The 19645-nt window shown below is 37.6% G+C and overlaps 1 protein-coding gene across 4 annotated transcripts in view; it reads left to right on the plus strand.

Moving 5' to 3' along the window:
- CHRM2 (cholinergic receptor muscarinic 2) overlaps positions 1-17769 on the plus strand; it is a 205395-nt gene extending 187626 nt beyond the window's left edge. For all 4 annotated transcript variants that reach the window (XM_060196640.1, XM_060196641.1, XM_007531504.3 and 1 more), the window contains one exon: positions 15540-17769. In XM_060196640.1, coding sequence (XP_060052623.1) covers positions 15587-16984 — 1398 coding nt within the window. In that variant the 5' untranslated portion in view covers positions 15540-15586 and the 3' untranslated portion in view covers positions 16985-17769. The remainder of the gene's footprint in view (positions 1-15539) is intronic.
- Positions 17770-19645: the final 1876 nt, after the last annotated feature.

A 19645-nucleotide genomic window follows, 5' to 3' on the forward strand; every position in this document is an offset into this window, starting at 1 on the left:
TAATAATTCTATTCATGATTATTGAGATAGGAAAAATTTAAAGTATTTATATTAATTTATTGGTTATTGTTTGAGCTTTACCACTCCAAGTCAACACTTTTTCAGAGACAGAGAGAAATTCAGATCACTTAATGTTGGTCTGCTTCTAATTCTGCTTCTAAGACTTTCTATTTTGATCATCACATTAGGTTTGCTTGCATTGCTTAATGCTGTGGTCTGTTTACATAAACACTGCTTTACCTGAGACCCACCCTGCCTACAGGGCGTTGGTTTAATCCCCATTGGTTAGATGCAAGCTTGATACTTCCGAGCATGCACTTTTTCCTTCTCCCCACCCCCTATCCAATGTACTCCCTCTTCTGAGCTGACAATTCCACCTCAGGAGATAAAAAGGACAGGATTTTCTAATGAACAGAGATTAGATAGATTGCACTGCATTCCCACTCAATAAAGATTGAACTGCATCTGAGCTCAGCCATGAGTCCCTGGTTGTCTCTCTCCCACCCGAGAAGCTAGCCCAGCAACTTAATGCTTTCTGCCCTCCCTTTTCCGAAGTCTTTGCTCCTTTTGTTACTGAGTTCCCATTTCTATGGGACCACAGATTATCTCACTCAGAGTTAGAGTTCCTTTATTCCTTCTCTTGTGGTACTCTTTTCAGTAATTCTTGCAAGACAGAGTTAGTGATAGTTTCTGTATATTTGGGAAGCTTTCTGATATCACTGAATTATGCCTACATCCTTGGGGTAAGGTCAGTGTTTGAAGAGCAAACAGGGAAGCTGACATAATCACTAGAATTGGAGATAACAAGTCTGCTTTGCTGATAGTTTTTTCTGCATACTAGCAGAGAAATAATTTAATTATCATGCCTTTAACATTTTTATATACCCATAAGATATTTATATTTGACATAGTTGTATACACACATACCCAATATATACAGGGACAGTGAGTCCTTGCAGAAAGATTGCAGAGATGAGGCAGACATACTGAGAACATTAAGAAACACACATGCAGAAGATATTTCAGTAGAACCCTGAAACACAAACAAAAGTCTGGTCCCAGCATCCAGAGAATCCCACCACACTGAATTTTGATAGCCTGAAGTGAAACATTCTGGGTTTTAATCTCAAGTAGCAATTATTTTTATCTCTAGTTCCATGATTATTTTAAAAGCATATAGTACAATAACCTCAAGGGTTGCTATAAAGAATCAGCATACTTAGTATAAACAAAGAATTATCATGAATAATTTAATATTATAGATAACAATAAAACTAACAATTGCAAATAGTATTGTTACTATCAACAGATTCCATGTCTCCCCACTCAGATACACCAAATTTTATACCAATTGCTAAAGAACATGATCAGTTTATACCTAAAAATAAGAATGTTAACAGTATTTATTTAATAGTCAAAACTGAAGATCTAGGGATCTCAAGTCAGAGACCTGATCATGCTTCAGTCTTTACTATAACTCAGAAGAAAACATGGGTTACTATATTATTCCTGTTTGGGGACAAAAGGTTAATTCAGGTAGTGGTTAATACCATAACCATACAACTAATAATTAGAAGCAGTGATCAATACCTTCTAGTACACAAAGATAAACCAAGAGACATTCCTTATGCTATGTTAGGTAGCCAACTAGAGAAACCAACAAGGGTAAAAAAAAAATCCTCATACTTTTCATAGTACCTTCAAAAATAGCACTCCAAAATACCACATATTATTCCTTATTTGTCACATTAATATGTTGAGCCTGTTGAAGTTCATCTTCAATGTTTAGTCTGTTGTGATGATGTTACTTCAACAATGATGTAATGGTTATTGCTATAATAAACACTAGGATGCCACACCATAAGTAAAACTATATATATATATATATATATATATATATATATATATATATATATATATACAGAAATGTAAACAGCAGAGGTGGCAAAAGGTTGACAAAAGGAAAATTCTCTTTATAGTCAAAGAATGACACTGTGTGTGATTTGTGAATCACACAGAAAGAAAGGCTTGGCATTCTTCAAACACTGCAGCTAACTTGGACTAGATTTGATGTATTTTACCAAAATAATGGTGGGGGGGGTGGTTCAGGTCCTAGAACATGATGGTAGAGGAGGACCTAGATTGGGGCTAGAGTGTTAAAAAAAAACTGAGAAATGTTACACATATACCAACTACTATATTTTACTGTAGACTGTAAACTATTAATCCCCCAATTAAAAAATAATTTAATAAGAGGAAAGGAAAAAAATTACTGCTTATTTCCAAGTGGAATGTTTCACATTTTTTACATATAAAAACAGGATAGATACGTAGAGTATACCCTCTCAATTGTGGGGAATGTTATTGCAGTTATCATAAATTTATTATGTTGTTTTTAAAAAGTTTAATCTTTTATTTGGCTAAGAATTAAAAAATCCCCAGATATAGACTCTGCTTATACAAGTACCAAGGGTTTCACATAGCACTTAGTAAAACATCAGTTTTAAACAGCGAAGGAAAAGTGAAGTGTGTAAAATAATCGAAAGGCAAAGTATTGGCTTTAACTATTCGCCAAATCTGACAACATATACAAATCACTTAACTTCCTGGTATAGTCTTTATATCCTTCTTTTGATATAGGGAATGATAGAATCTCTTCTTTGTAGTTAATGGAGTTGTTAATATTCATGAAATTTATGTTTCTGAGAGTCCTAAAATTGTGTTGAGGTTTTTAAAATTAAAATATCATGTTTGTGATCAAGGAAAAATGGAGAAAGAAACTGAGAAATATATGAAAGAGGTAGAGGAAGAACATTCTGACTTCTATTTTTAAAAATTTTTTATTTAAGAAAGGATTAAAGAACAAAAACATAAGGTAGGAGGGGTACAACTCCACACAATTCCCACCACCCAATCTCCATAACCCCCCCCCCCATGATAGCTTTCCCATTCTCTAGCCCTCTGGGAGCATGGACCCAGGGTTGTTGAGGGTTGCAGAAGGTAGAAGGTCTGGCTTCTGTAATTGCTTCCCCGCTGAACATGGGCATTGACTGGTCGGTCCATACTCCCAGTCTGCCTCTCTCTTTCCCTAGTCTCTGGGGAAGCTGAGCTCCAGGACACATTGGTAGGGTCTTCAATCCAGGGAAGCCTGGCCAGCATCCTGGTGGCATCTGGAACCTGGTGATTGAAAAGAGAGTTAACATACGAGGCCAAACAGTTTGTTGAGCAATCATGGATCCCAAGCTTGGAATAGTGGAGAGGAAGTGTTAGGGAGGTTCTCACTGCAAACTCTAGTGTACTTCTGCTTTCAGGTATATATTTTGCAGTAGTTTATGGATACGTGTGAACATAAGCTCTCTCTCACAGAAACTGGTGTATATCTAGGTTATAGGACTTTGTTAGAAAGTGAACTATCTGAGATGAAATTAGAGTGTACTATAAAAGGAAAGGTCTTACCCGAGTAATGAAGCTGAAGGGTTGTCATTCCACACGTGAAGTCTCTGGACACAGTCTGAGGTGAAGCATATTGAGGTGGCAATCGTTGCTTTGGTTATGTTGTGATCGGCGGATGCAATATTATTTGATTTGGATTGGGAGAGGCATACGGGAAATTGGGCCCTATCCAAGGGTTCCAGGACTGGGGGAAATAGGGGCTCTATAGTGGAGATGTGAGGTTCCTGCTGTTTTAGGGTTCAAAAAGACAATCGATAGTTAATGTTATCATCACATTATTTGTTAATTGGGTTAACTTTGAAAAGTCCTTTTGTTATGGTTTTCTGTACAGTATCCAGTATCTTGTATATAGCTATGCTATTGGATGCTTCTAATCTACTTGGTCTAGGCTTTTGAGAGAGTCCGCATATCAAATACACAGCCTATATATTAAAAAGATTCAGTTTGTGTTTTGAGAAACTTTGAGACATAAAATTGATTTTCCCCCTCTCATATTAATTAACTACTGATTTATATGTCTACATTTTGCTAGGAGTGTACATAAACACCATTCCCACCACCAAAAGACTGTGACCCATCCCTCCCACCGACTCCCACCCCCCCACTGGCCCAGGAAGCTGCATGTCTACCCCTCACCACAGGATTTTTACTTTGGTGCCCTACTTACAATTTGATCAGGTCCTGATTTTAGTTTCCCTTTCAGATCTACTTAGTCAACTTCTGTTGATGTGTGGCATCATCCCATACTCATCTTTATCTTTCTGACTTAGTTCACGTAACATAATTCCTTCTAGCTCTGTCCAAGATGGGACAGAGAAGGTGGGTTCATTATTCTTGATAGCTGCATAGTATTCCATTGTGTATAAATACCACAGCTTTCTCAGCCACTCATCTGTTGTTGGGCATCTGGGTTGCTTCCAGGTTTTAGCTATTATGAATTGTGCTGCTATGAACATAGGAGTACACACCTCTTTTTGGTTGGGTGTTATGGAGTCCTTGGGGTATAAGCCCAGGAGAGGAATTACTGGATCATATGGAAGGTCCATGTCTAGCCTTCTGAGAGTTTTCCAGACTGCTCTAAACAGAGGCTGTACCAATTTACATTCCCACCAGCAATGTAAAAGGGTTCCTCTGTCCCCACATCCTCTCCTGCATTTGTTGCTGCTGTCCTTTTTGATGTATGCCATTCTTACAGGAGTGAGGTGGTATCTTAGTGTTGTCTTAATTTGCATTTCTCTGACAATCAGTGACCTAGAGCAGTTTTTCATATGTTTGTTAACCTTTTGGATCTCCTCTGTGGTGAATGTTTTGTTCATATCCTCTGCCCATTTTTGGATGGGGTCATTTGCTTTTTTGGTGCTAAGTTTGCTGAGCTCTTTGTATATTTTGGTGATTAGTTTTTTGTCTGATGTCTGGCATGTGAAGATCTTCTCCCATTCTGTGAGGGGTCTCTCTGTTTGTTTAATCGTATCTTTGGATGTGCAGAAGCTTTTCAATTTGATGTAGTCCCATTGGTTTGTTTCAGCTTTAGTCTTCCTTGCAATTGGGTTTGATTCATCAAAGATATCCTTGAGGTATAGCTGGGAAACTGTTTTACCAATGTTTTCCTCTAAGTATTTGATTGTTTCTGGTCTGACATCTAGGTCTTACATCCATTTGGAGTTGATTTTTGTTTCTGGTGAGATAAAGTGGTTCAATTTCATTCTTCTGCATATTTCAACCCAGTTTTCCTAGCACCATTTATTGAAGAGAGCCTCTTTTTTCCATTTAATCCTTTGGTCCCCCTTATCAAAGATTAGATGCCCATAGGTGTTGGGATTTACTTCTGGGCTTTCAATTCTGTTCCACTGGTCTGTGTGCCTATTTTTGTTCCAGTACCATGCTGTTTTGATGATGATGGCTTTATAATATAGTTTAAGGTCTGGGCGTGTGATGCCTCCATTACTGTTTCTTTTCTTTAAGATGGTTTTGGCAATTCTAGATGTTTTCATGTTCCAGATAAATGATTGTAGTGTTTTTTCTATTCTCTTAAAGAAGCTTGGTGGAACTTTGATGGGTATTGCATTAAATTTGTATATGGCTCTGGGGAGAATATTCATTTGGATGATATTTATTCTTCCAATCCATGAGCATGGGATATCTTTCCATTTCTTGGTATCAGTTTCTATTTCCTTGAGTAGCGACTCATAGTTTTCAGCATACAAGTCTTTCACTTCTTTGGTCAACTTTATTCCTAGGTATTTGATTGATTTTGCTGAAACAGTAAAGGGGAGTGATTTCTGGATGTCTTCTTCTTCAGATTTAGTGTTTGCATAAAGAAATGCCACTGATTTTTGTACATTGATTTTGTAGCCTGATACTTTGCTATATTGCCTAATAACTTCCAGTAATTTCCTACTGGATTCTTTAGGTCTTTCTATGTATACTATCATATCATCTGCAAATAGTGAGAGCTTGACTTCTTCCCTTCCAATCTGTATCCCTTTGATTTATTTCTCTTGCCTGATTGCTATGGCAAGAACTTCCAATACTATGTTGAAGAGTAACGGTGACATTGGACAGCCCAGTCTAGTCATCGATCTGAGGGGGCAGGCTTTCAGATTCTGTCCATTGAGTATGATGTTGGCTGTAGGTTTGCTATATATAGACTCCACTATCTTGAGGAATTTCCCATCTATTCCCATTTTTTGTAGAGTTTTGAGCATAAATGGGTGTTGGATTTTGTCAAAGGCTTTCTCTGCATCTATTGAGATAATCATGTGGTTTTTGGCTGTGCTTTTATTGATGTGGTGAATGACATTGATTGACTTACGGATGTTGAACCAGCCTTGCATTCCTGGGATGAATCCCACTTGGTCATGATGAACAATCTTTTTGATGTGTTGCTGTATCCAGTTGGCCACGATCTTGTTTAATATTTTGGCATCTATTTTCATCAGAGATACTGGTTTGTAGTTTTCCTTTTTTGTTCTGTCCCTATCAGCTTTTGGTATTAGGGTGATGTTGGCTTCATAGAAGGTGGAAGGGAGTATTCCTGTTTCTTCAATCTTATGGAATAGCTTAAGAAGTATGGGTACTAACTGTTTCCTGAAAGTTTTGTAGAATTCATTTGTGAAGCCATCTGGTCCAGGACTTTTGTTGTTGGGGAGCTTCGTAATAACGGTTTCAATTTCTTTGTCTGTGATTAGTGCATTTAGATTTTGTAGTTCTTTTTGGTTCAGTTTTGGAAGAGCATAGGTTTCTAGGAATTGTTCCATTTCTTCTAGATTCTCTAGCTTGGTGGCATATAGTTCTTTATAGAAGTTTGGCAGGATTCTCTGGATTTCTGTGGTGTCAGTTGTGATATCTCCTCCATCGTTTACAATTCTATTAATTTGAGTCTTCTCTCTTTTTTGGTTGGTGAGTCTGGCTAGGGATTTGTCAATTTTGTTTAATCTTTCAAAGAACCAACATTTGGCTTCATTGATCTTTTGTATGGTTCTTTTATTTCCGATGTTGTTTATTTCTGCTCTAACTTTAGTGATTTCTGTCCTTCTGGTTGCTTTAGGGGTTCCTTTGTTCCTCTTCCTCTACATCCTTGAGGTGTGCAGTAAGGTCGTTCATTTGAGCTTCTTCTTCGCATTTAATATGTGATTATATGGCTATAAGTTTCCCTCTCAGTACTGCTTTAGTTGTGTCCCAAATATTTTGATAGGTTGTGTCTTCATTTTCATTAGTTTCCAGGAACATTTGAATTTACTGTTTGAGTGAGTCTCTGACCCAGTGGTTCTTAAGGAGCATGTTGTTTAGTTTCCAAATTCTGTGTCTTTTAATAATTTTCCGTTTGTTGTTAAATGTTAGTTTTACTCCACTGTGGTATGAGAAGATACTTGGGATGATTTCGATGCTCTTGAATTTATTGATGCTGTGTTTGTGGGCTAATGTGGGCTATCCTTGAGTATGTGTTATGTGGATTTGAAAAGAAGGTGTATTCTAGTTTTTGGGGATGAAGGACTCTGAAAATATCCAAGATGTCTAGTCTGTCGATCTCTTCATTCAATTCTCTTGTATCTTTGTTGGTTCTCTGCTTTGTTGATCTGTCTAAGTGTGAGAGTGGGGTATTGAAGTCTCCCACTATTATTGTATTACTATTGATGTATTTTTTAAATTCTTTCAGTAGATGCTTAATGTATTTAGATGGTCCCTCGTTGGATGCATAGATGTTAATCATTGTTAAGTCTTCTTGGCTGATTGATCCTCTAATCATTATGTAATGTCCTTGCCTGTCTTTTATTACTTTATTTAATTTAAAATCTATCGTGTCTGAGATGAGAATGGCTGTTCCTTCCCTTTTTTGTGGTCCGTTAGCCTGTATGATAGTTTTCCATCCTTTCACTTTAAGTCTGTGTTTATCTTGTTGTGACAGATGGGATTCTTGCAAGCAGCATATGGTTGGGTTATGTTTTCTGATCCATCCCCCCACCCTTTGCCTTTTGTTGGGTGAGTTTAAGCCATTGACATTTATTGATATTATGGATTTAATGTATTGTAGTGCCATTTTCTAAAAAAAAATTGTTTGCTCTGATATATTGCAAGTATTATAGTGATGTTCTTGTTTATAAGAGGTCTTTTAGTACCTCTTTCAGGGCTGGCTTGGTGATGGTTGCCTCCTTTAACTGTTGTTTATCTAAGAAGGTTTTGATCCCTCCATCTAGTTTGAATGAAAGTCTAGCAGCATATATTATCCTTGGTTGAAACCCTTTTTCATTCAGGGCTCGATAGATATCCTGCCACTCCCTTCTGGCTTTTAGAGTTTGAGTGGAGAAGTCTGCAGATAATCTTATGGGTTTTCCCTTGAATGTGACTTTTTGTTTCTCTCTTGCAGCCTTTAGGATCCTTTCTTTATCCTTAATTCTTTTCATTGTGACTATGATGTGTCTTGGTGTCTTCAGGTCTGGGTTGATTCTGTTCAGTACTCTCTGGGCCTCTTGAATATTAATATCCTTTCTGTTATTCAGGTCTTGAAAGTTTTCTTGTATTATTTCCTCTAGAATGTTTGCTTCCCCTTCCTCTCTTTCTTCCTCTGGCAGGCCTATTATATGAATGTTACTTCTTTTGAGATCATCCCATATGTCTCTGTTGTTGTTTTCAGTGTCTCTCAATCTCTTTTTAAGCTCTTTCACCTCTTTCTTAGTTTTCTCTAACTCATCCTCTGTCTGATTAATTCTATTTTCTGCTTCTGTTAGTCTGCTTTCCCTTGCCTCAGTTTCTTTCTTCATTACAGCTATTTCAGCTTTCAGTTCTCTAATTGCCTCAAGATAATCAGTATTTTCCTTGGGGGTCTCAACTGTTGTTTCCCTAATACTGCCATTCCTTTTCTCCAATGTTGTTTTCATTTCTGTAATTAATAAGTTTATTATTGCTTGCATATTTTTCTTATCTATGGTTACTTCTGGCTGATTGTAGTTTCTTCTGGGCTCTTGTCTTCATTCATTGGAGTAGCAGTTTTATTTGTTTTTGATCTACCCATTTTTTTTATTTATGTGTTTCTTTTTTTTTATGCTCTGTTGTTCCTCAGTTTTTGTGTCTTGAGTACAAGTAACACTGTACTAAATACCTTTATGACAATTGCACTCACCAACCTCAGGAATTACAGTAGCAACTGATGTAAGTATTGAAGTAGTTTAATCATTACCAGTTAGCCAAACAATGTCTCCAGTACGTGAAAAAATAGTCACCAAATCCCAATGTAGAAAGAGAAAATAGAGGATAGCAAGAATAGACAGTTATGCAAATCTACTATTCACTGTATATTCTAGGGGTAACAAGAGGGGAAAGGGAACTAGAGCAGAGATACACACATAGAGAGTCCACTCTGAGTCAGATTTCTTCCCCAAAATAATTCACAAATTCAGAAAGGCAAAGAAGGAGGAAGGAAGAAGTGTATGGCAAGATTAAAAAAAAGAGAGAGAGAGAGAGAGAGAGAGAGAAGAGAGAGAAAAGGGAGAAGATAAGAAAAATAGTTGTAATTAAAGAGCAGTGCAAGGAAATTCCCAAATGTGTATCAGTGAATTCAAAAAAGCACCCTGTTTGGTGGTGTGGGGTATCCTGCTAGGAGCTGGTCCCCAGGGACTGCTTATGGGGGGGGGGGGAAGGTATGCTTGAAAATTAAAAGGAAGAAAAAAGAATTTTTTCCCCTTTTTTTCCCTACTCTAATTCTTAACCCAAATTAAGTTATAGTCACCTCCTTGGTGTCACCGCTAGGGCCCCTTATTGGCTGGCTTGCTAAAGGTAGAAAATCCTACTGTTTCCAGGAGATGTGTTCAGAGCTCAGCAGCTAGCAGCTTCTCAGTCTGCCATCTTCCGGGAAACCCCCCCCTCCAGACTTTTTTAAAGGATTTCTCGAAAATGAAAACTAGCTCCAAGTCCTTTGATCCAATGAGAGCTGTACTCAAGTATGTCTTTGGATCCGCCCTCAGGGTCGCGGTGGTCCCTGGAGACTCCAGAGAGAAAGCCCCCGAGCTACAGTGCTCCCTCCCGGTCCTCTGCCTGCCGCCCAGCAGCACTCTGCAACAGGCGGAGGAGCCGCCTTCCCGGGCGGAGGACAATGCCCGCCACACCCGCCTTGCCCGCCGCCGCCTGGGAAGTCTGGAGCAGCCGCCCGCTAGTCCTTGCCATCTTTACTCTAACTCTTAACCCAAATTAAATTATAGTCACCTCCTTGGTGTCACCACTAGGACCCCTTATTGACTGGCCTGCTAAAGGCAGAAAAATCCTACTGTTTCCAGAAGATGTGATCAGAGCTCACGCTGCTAGCAGCTTATCAGTCCGCCATCTTCCTGGAACTCCCAGGAGTCCTGACTTCTATTTTTAAATTATACCAGTTGTTGATATTAGCACAAGCTGTAGCAACAATGAGATGACATGGGTAAATTATTTGTATAGATTCTTAATTTAAAATAATATATTAAAGTAGTTGTTTCTGACATGTGTTACATATGCATGTCTATATAAATACACAGTGTTATATACACACACACATATGATGTATGCATATATGTGCATTAACTTCCAGAGTGAGTCACCAAAAGGTGACTAAAATATAATATTATGTTTTTTAAATTCTTATTTTTTTATGTATTCCCTTTTGTTGCCCTTGCTGTTTTATTGTTGTAGTTATTAATGCCGTCATTGTTGGATAAGACAGAGAGAAATGGAGAGAGGAGGGAAAAACAGAGAGGGGGAGAGAAAGACACCTGAGGATCTGCTTCACTGACTGTGAAGCAACTCCTCTGCAGGTTGGGAGCCCGGGCTCAAACCAGGATCCTTATGCAGGTCCTTGTGCTTTTTGCTACCTGTGCTTAACCTGCTGCGCTACCGTCTGACTCCCAATCTTATGTTTTAATAAAATAAGGGTGAAGAATAAATTAAAGTATCTAGCAGGACATTGAGAAAGGATGTACTGTTTTTCAGCCAAAGTTGACTGAAATGAACAAATACAAGTAGTCAATAAATGTCCTTGAACATGCCTAGCCAATAAACAAAAGTGTCTCTTCTCACCTTACCTAACAAGTAAACTGTGGATAATGATTGGATTTGTAAAATCATTTTGTTCTAATAAATTAAAGGAATAAACAATTGCATGTATAATGACTGAAAATTGGTGTTTTAAAAAGAAGTGCTCTTGGATCAATTTTACTGATTAGGTAAATGGAGTTGAGTTAATAAACTTAATTGTTGATATTGTATTGATTCAACAATTTTCTTTCTTATTACCAAGGATTCACCACCAATGGTGACTTTTGTTCAGATAGAAGGAGAGAGACAGGGGGATAGCGCAGCAGGTTAAGGGAACATATCACAAAGTGCAAGGACCCACATAAGGATCTTGATTCAAACCCCTGGAATCCCACCTGCGGGGGGAGGGAGTGTTGCTTCATAACCGATGAAGCTGGTCTACAGGTTTCTATCTTTCTGTTTCTCTCTGTCTTCTCCTCCTCTCTCGATTTCTTTCTGTCCAATCCAACATCAATGACAGCAATAACAACAATAATAATAGCAACGATGAACAACAGGGCAACAAATGGGAAAAAATGACCTCTATTAGCAGTGGATTCGTAGTGCAGGCACCCAAGCCCCAGTGATAACCCTGGAGCAAAAAAGAGACAGAGACAGAGACAGAGATAGAGAAAAAAAAAGATAGCAAGGCAGCAATACTCCCGGCACTGTGGTGGAGTATGGGATTCGCCTTGGGTCTTGCACTTGACAAAGCAGGCACACTACTCCGGTGACCTGTTTTGTGTTCTTTCTATGAGGCTGTGTTTTTATTCCCCCGGTTTTGCTTGATGCCTTAAAATTACCTGCTTCACCTCTACTGATTCTTTCAGACTCATTTTTCTAATCTGTCTGCTTCCCATTCAGCCTTCAGACATTACCAACTCGATGAGAATATTTGGATTGTCCTTGATGGCACTTTTCTTTTCCATCTCCTTGTGCGTGGCAATAAATGCACTTCATCAGGTGCACCACCACTTGGCCACAGCTGTCCTTCTTCTTTCATTGTTGATGTGCATTTTTTTCAAAAAAATATATTGCATTAAGAATGAGTTGTGAGGAGAGAGAGAGAGAGAGAGATTGAAAGAGAGAGAGACGAGAGACGAGAGACTCCAGATCCTAGCACCTCCCACAACCCATGATGGAGTACTTTCGATGTTGTCCCTCATGCTCAAAAGTAATCCTAGGGATAGAGTTCAGTACCTATTGCTTATAGCAATAATTTGGGTTTTCTTTTCTCTTTTTCTTTTTGTTTGTTTGCTTGCTTATGCCTTTTATCTCAAGCAGAAAACACATTTAATCATATTCTTCTGCCACAGCTTCCTCATCCAACTTTGAAAGATCCTTCTTATCATTTTGTCTTCATCTTCTTTACCTTAATTTTCTTCCAGCTTAGTGATCCTCTTCTTTAGGGTATGTTAATTACTTAGACTATCTCTTCTTTTTAGAATGTGTTTTTTTTATATTCTTATTAGTGATGTAATATGAATTTACAAAATTCTAAATTAACAGGAGTAAAATGCCATACCTTTCCCACCACCAGAGTTCTGTGTTCCCATTCTCTTCACTGGAGACTATTAGTTCTCTAAAGATCACAGATATGGGTTGGCTATTATTTTTATTCCTATCTATCTATACTTATTTATATTTTCCTTTTTTTCCCCTATGGTCCTGCCTTCTCTTCCTTTGTAAATCATACCTACTGCTTCTGAGTGAAACTATCTCTTTGATCACAAAATACAAGATTTTATTTTTCTTCTTTTTTTTATTAGTGGTTTAATAATGGTTTACAAAAATCGTAAGATCACAGAGGTACAGTTCCACAGTACATCTACCCTGAAAGTTCTTTGACACTCCTGCCTCAAGCACCCCCAACGCCACCACCCCCAAACTCACGCACACGATGATCATCATTGTTCTCACAGTCTTAGGAACAATTCATCACTCTTTTGTATGTCCATGTGTTTCAACTCACTCTTTCTCAAATATGAGTGGAAACATCTGGGAGTTGTTTTTTCACTCATTTTTACATTACTAAGCAGAGTCACCTCCATTATCATCCATTTTGTACCAAAGGATATCAATATCATCTTTTTTTTTTCCAAGCTACTTTTTCTTTGTTATTAAGATTGTAAGACTACAGGGTATAGTTTCACACACCAAAGCTATGTGCCCACACTCTCCCAGAGGTAACATCCATAGTGTTTAAAAGTCTTAGCAATTAAAAAATATATACTTAATTGATTTTCAGACCTTCTATTATGAGATATCCCATCTATACATGGCTCACCTGGTTAAGAGCACATATTACAATGTGCAAGGATCCGGGTTAAGCCCTGGTCCCCACCAGTAGGGGAAAAGCTTCATGAGTGGTAAAGCAGGATTGCAGATGTCTCTCTGCCACTTTCTCTCTCTATCTTTCCTTCTCATCTCAATTTCTGTCTATATCCAATAATAAATAAAAAGATTTTAAAAAAGAATGAGAGGATAAGTGGATATAGTCCAAGTTCCCACCTGCTGGGGCAACGCTTCCTGAGCAGTGGAACAGTTCTGCAGATATCTCTCTCTCTCCATCTGTCTCTCTCTCTCAAAAAAAAAAAGTAATATCACTCTGCTCCTTCTTACTTATCTTACTTGTTATAGCAGCCTCCAGTTTCATCTCTAGTGTAGTAAATACCACATTTTTACTACTTTTTAGCTGAGTGCTAGGTATCACACTGTGGAGATATACTTTTTTTTTTTTTAACCACCGCACTGATCAGCTCTGGCTTATGGTGGTGCAGGCATTTGAACCTGGGAGTTTGTAGCCTCAGGCATGAGAGTCTGTTTGCATAACCATTATTCTATCTCCTTCCATCTAAGATATATCACTTAAGTTCACACTGTCATTTAATTTTGGGATTTGTTTCTCTATAGTAACCACAGCGAATATCGCTGCACTGAACGTAAGTTTGCACATACTTTTTTAGATTAGTGATTTGATATTTTTCAAGAAGTCACTTCCCTAAATTTAACACACAAGTGAAACTAGTCATATTTATGCTATAGATGAGGATAAAGCCAGCTGGGGAAATACTTTTTATAAATATTTATTAACATAGTTTACAGAGTCTGAATTAAAAGTTCTGGAATGTGCTTGAGTTTATATTTTCTTTAATTATAAAAAGATATATTCATGGTCTGGGGAGACAGCACAGTGGTTGAGCAAAAAGACTTTCATGCCAGAGGCACTGAGGTCCCAGGTTCAATTCCCCAGCACCACCATAAGCCAGTGCTGAGCAATGCTCTGGTCTTTCTACCTCTCTATCTTTCTCTCTGGACCTCTTATTCATTAAATAAAAGATAAAGTATTAAAAATATACATACAAAAAAAACATTGAGCATATAAAGTTAAAAGTATTTTATCTTTTAATATTTTATTTATCCTATTTTAATGAAAGATACATAGCAAAATGTAGAGAAGGATAGAGAGATATAGACAGAAATAAAAATAGAGCTCTGGTTGATGGTGATGCTGAGAATTGAACCTGGGACTTTAGAGACTCAGGTGAATATTCATGGAGAGTAGCTTATCATTTTGCCTTCCAACATTACATTTGAGGTTTAGATTTCTGGGATAAAAGGAAAGGTTTAAAAGTAGTCATTTGGGGTGGGAGGGATAGTATAATGGTTATGCAAAAGACTTTATTCATATGACTAAACCCTTCAAAATACCTTCATTATCTCCAAGTGTCAATATAAGATTATATACTTTGAAGGAGAGACATGGAGGGACATTGAGGTTCTGGTGCATGATGGTGGAACAGGACCAAAGTGGAGGCCTGTGGCAAAACACGGGATACAAAGCCAAGGGCCAGCACAAGGAAACTGATTTGAGCCCCACATTCCCCTCCTGCAGGGGGGTCACTTCACCAGTGGTGGAGCAGGTCTGCAGGTGTCTATCCTTTCTTCACCTACCTTTCCCTACTATCAATTTCTCTTTGTTCTAGCCTATAAATAAAAGGTAAACAATGGCCTCTGGGAGCAGTGGGTTTGTAGTGCAGGCACAGAGCCCCAGTGATAACCCAGATGCAAAAATAAATACATAAATAAAAATTTAAAAGAAAGAAAAGAAAGGAACCAAAGCTGGGGAAGAGTTTTTGCAGTCACCTATGATGAGATGAGAAGTTGTGTCAAATGTCAAAAACTGTACTATAAACTAATAATCCTTCAATAAAGTGATTTTAAAGAGAAATGATCCATTAAAGTTAAAAACAGCAATAACAATATGTTTTATATTTTTTGTAATGTATATGTAATTAAACATATATATAGTGGTTGGAGAAATATTCAAATGGTAAAACATCAGATTTGTAAGCTTGAGGCTTCCTCTTCCATCTATGACACTGTGTGTGTGTGTGTGTGTGCGTGTGCGTGTTATATATATATATATATATATATATATATATATATATATATATATATATATGAGCTGTTATGGTTCAGAATGAAGAAATATGGTATGTTTTGAATCAATGTTTGAATTTCACTAACTTAGTATTATTTCCCTTCAGGTTTCAATGTTTATTTGGTTTCTGGAATACTGACTAGAGAACACAAAATGAATAATTCTACAAACTCATCTAACAATGGCCTGGCCCTCACCAGTCCCTATAAGACTTTCGAAGTGGTGTTTATTGTTCTTGTGGCTGGGTCCCTCAGTTTGGTGACGATTATTGGGAACATTCTGGTCATGGTCTCCATCAAAGTTAACCGCCACCTCCAGACAGTCAACAACTACTTCCTGTTCAGTTTGGCCTGTGCTGACCTCATCATTGGTGTTTTTTCCATGAACTTGTATACCCTCTACACTGTGATTGGCTACTGGCCCTTGGGACCTGTGGTGTGTGACCTCTGGCTGGCTCTGGACTATGTAGTCAGCAACGCCTCTGTGATGAATCTGCTCATCATCAGTTTTGACAGGTACTTCTGTGTCACAAAGCCACTTACCTATCCAGTCAAGAGAACCACGAAAATGGCAGGCATGATGATCGCAGCTGCCTGGGTTCTCTCCTTTATCCTTTGGGCTCCAGCTATCCTTTTCTGGCAATTCATCGTAGGGGTAAGGACAGTTGAGGATGGGGAGTGCTACATTCAGTTTTTTTCCAATGCTGCTGTCACTTTTGGCACTGCCATTGCAGCCTTCTACTTGCCAGTGATCATCATGAGTGTTTTATACTGGCATATATCCCGAGCCAGCAAGAGCAGGATAAAGAAGGACAAGAAGGAACCTGCAGCCAACCAGGATCCAGTTTCACCAAGTCTGGTACAAGGAAGGATAGTGAAACCAAGCAACAACAATACCCCGGGCAGTGATGATGGACTGGAACACAACAAAATCCAGAATGGCAAAGCCCCCAGAGATGTTACTGAGAACTGTGTCCAGGGGGAGGAGAAAGAAAGTTCCAATGATTCCACTTCAGTCAGTGCAGTTGCCTCTAATATGAAAGATGATGAAATAACCCAGGATGAAAACACAATTTCCACCTCCCTGGGTCATTCCAAAGATGAGAACTCAAAGCAAACATGCATCAAGGTTGTCACCAAGACCCCCAAAGGGGATGTAAGTACCCCAACGAATACCACCGTGGAGTTGGTTGGCTCTTCAGGTCAGAATGGAGATGAAAAACAGAACATGGTAGCTCGCAAAATTGTGAAGATGACTAAACAACCTGCAAAAAAGAAGCCCCCTCCTTCCCGGGAGAAGAAAGTGACCAGGACAATCCTAGCAATTCTGTTGGCTTTCATCATCACCTGGGCACCATACAATGTTATGGTGCTCATTAACACTTTCTGTGCACCCTGCATTCCCAACACGGTGTGGACAATTGGTTACTGGCTCTGTTATATCAACAGCACAATCAACCCTGCCTGCTACGCACTCTGTAATGCCACCTTCAAGAAGACCTTTAAACACCTTCTCATGTGTCATTACAAGAACATAGGTGCCACAAGGTAAAAACATCTTTGGAAAGAAACAAGGTGATCAAACGGAGTCTTGGAAGAGGACAAGGAGAAAAGAGTTCCTAATTTTTAAATTTCTGCCATTGCACTTTATAGTCTTACTATGGAATGTGCAATTAAGGAGTCCAAGTTGTAACACTACTATGGTGCCTATGATCCAGTATGAGAAACTTGTACCTTGTAAACACTGTTGGTTTTAGAGCCATGAGACCATGAAAGAGACTTACAGAATTGTGGATTTAAGGAAAGACTGATGCTTTCACGTTTTTGTGGAGAAAGAGATCCAAATCTACAATTTTCTCAGTTTCTGCACAAGAAAAATAATCATGCTCCTCCTTTTTTTTTAAAGGTTTTCAGTTTTAGTTTCCAAATGTTCCTATGAAGATGAAATACCACAATTATAAGCTATCGTGGAGGTTTTAGCATAAATAAGCATTATACAATAGAAAGTTAAGAAAGATCAAAAAGATTATGCAGAAAAAAAAAAGGACTTTCAGCATGTTAACAACAAAATATTTTGTTGTGTTGTTGTTTTATTTGGAGAATTACAACATACTAAATGCTTTATTTAGATTCCCTTATAGATTACTATAAGAAACTCAAGGGAAATACAACTAGATCACATGTTATTTTTCTCATTACATCATTATATAAAAACTTCCCTCCTGTGTACAGGCAAAATATACAAATTTTCTATTAAACCCAACCAGATACTTTGTCCTGTGCATTATTTGGAACTATAAAAGCCTAAATAGATTTACTAGTTTTTATGTAAAATTTTTTCACCAATTTATTTTCAGCCACTTATTTTAATACAATACCCTACCCAATACATAAGCATACTTGAGAAACCAAATTTATTCATTAAATTGCGTATTCTTCAAATTAAATAATGGCCATTCTAGTTGGAGAACGTTTATAGAGGCCATATTAATTGTTACATAAGAAGAGAGAAGAAAGAGAAATGAGCATTTTATCTCAACCTGAATCTCTATGACCAAAGTATGAACATTATGTCACAAACCATGACCTCTTGGCCTTTGTCAGCAGAGAGAAGATACTGCATAATTAGTCTGGAACCCCTACTATGAGTAACATCAGTTTACTCACATGACACTACAAGTGATTTCTGGGTCATTTCTAAGAGATCAAGTTTGTCTCTTCAATGCCTGCTAAGGTGTAACATTCAATCCCTAATCAAAGAGAGAACATTATTTATAACCTGCTAATGGCCACGTGGAAGTAGACAAAAGAATCATTTAAACACTTTCACTGTGTTCTGTATCATTCAAATTATCCAACCCTCCCTCCTCAAATTAATTTTATCACTATAAATAAAATAATTGTATGGCATGAATGTAGTGGAGAACTCGAGAGGTCATTCTAATGAGCAAGCTAGAATATGAGGGGGAAATACATGTAGCTATACAGGCATCAATTCTCAAGATTTCTCTATTTTTAGACTTTGGTCAAAGTTGTGTCAGGAATTGTTACTCAAATGATGACTTTAAAGGGAACCTGGTTCAGATGGAGATTTTCTGAATTCAGTATTCCAAATAAAAATGTGATTATGTTTCTTCTTATTTTAACAAGTTATTATTTTTTTATTATTATTTTATTTTCTGCCACCAGGGTTATTGTTGGGGCTGAAGGGCCTACACAATGACTCCACTGCACCCAGTGGCTTTCTTCTTGTTCTTTTTTCATTTATTTTAAATTTTTTTTATAAAATGAAAATATTGACAAGACCGTAGGATAAGAGGGGGACATTTCCACACAGTTCCCACCACCAGAACTCTATATCCCATTGCCTCCCTTGATAGTTTTCCTACTCTTCATCCCTTTGGGAATATGGACCCAGGATCATTATGGTATGCAGAGGTGGAAGGTCTGGCTTCTGTTAATTGCTTCCCTGCTGAACATGGGCATTGGTAGGTGGATTAACAATATTTTTATCTTTCATGGGTTTTTTATTCTACTTATTACAATTTTTTCATTCAGATTATCTGAAGGTGACCTAATCAATAGAAATAAAATTCCCAGAATCCTTTTTAAAATTTCCTATCTTGCATTTTAGACATGATTTTGTGACATTTTGACCACCAACGATCACTGTAAATTGCATGATATATTTATCACTAGTAGCCTTTAGAGTGACTAGCCTATTTAATGGCATCTCAATAATTCTGAATTAAAAGAAGCACAACACAAAAATAAAAGTAACTAAGAAACAATTTGCCAGTAATATTTATACTTAATTGAGCCCTCATAAAAAATGTTGCTTGGATAGCTTCAGTTATTTCCCCCAAAATCTTTCTATTGAATACATATAAGCTTACAACATTAGTGACTAGATTGTAACAGAATAAACTTTTTTAAATTTTAAGCTCATATTAATTTGTATTTCTTCAAATAAAAATAGAGCAAGAAATATCAAAATAGACTGTTTAGTTTCCTGTAGAAAAAAATGAGTGATTATATTTTACTTCACAGTTTCCTACACTATTATTGTACAAAATCAACTTTAGTTGGAAACAACTCTATGGATTCAAGGATTCAGAATTCCAGAATATTTTGCCTGCTATAACAATCCAAGTTATGTGAGTCAGAGTCTATTTCTTTCTACTGGATCTTTCCCTTTTTTATTATTCTTGAC

The sequence above is a fragment of the Erinaceus europaeus genome, chromosome 8, assembly GCF_950295315.1.
Source record: "Erinaceus europaeus chromosome 8, mEriEur2.1, whole genome shotgun sequence".
Taxonomy (NCBI): Eukaryota; Metazoa; Chordata; class Mammalia; order Eulipotyphla; family Erinaceidae; genus Erinaceus; species Erinaceus europaeus.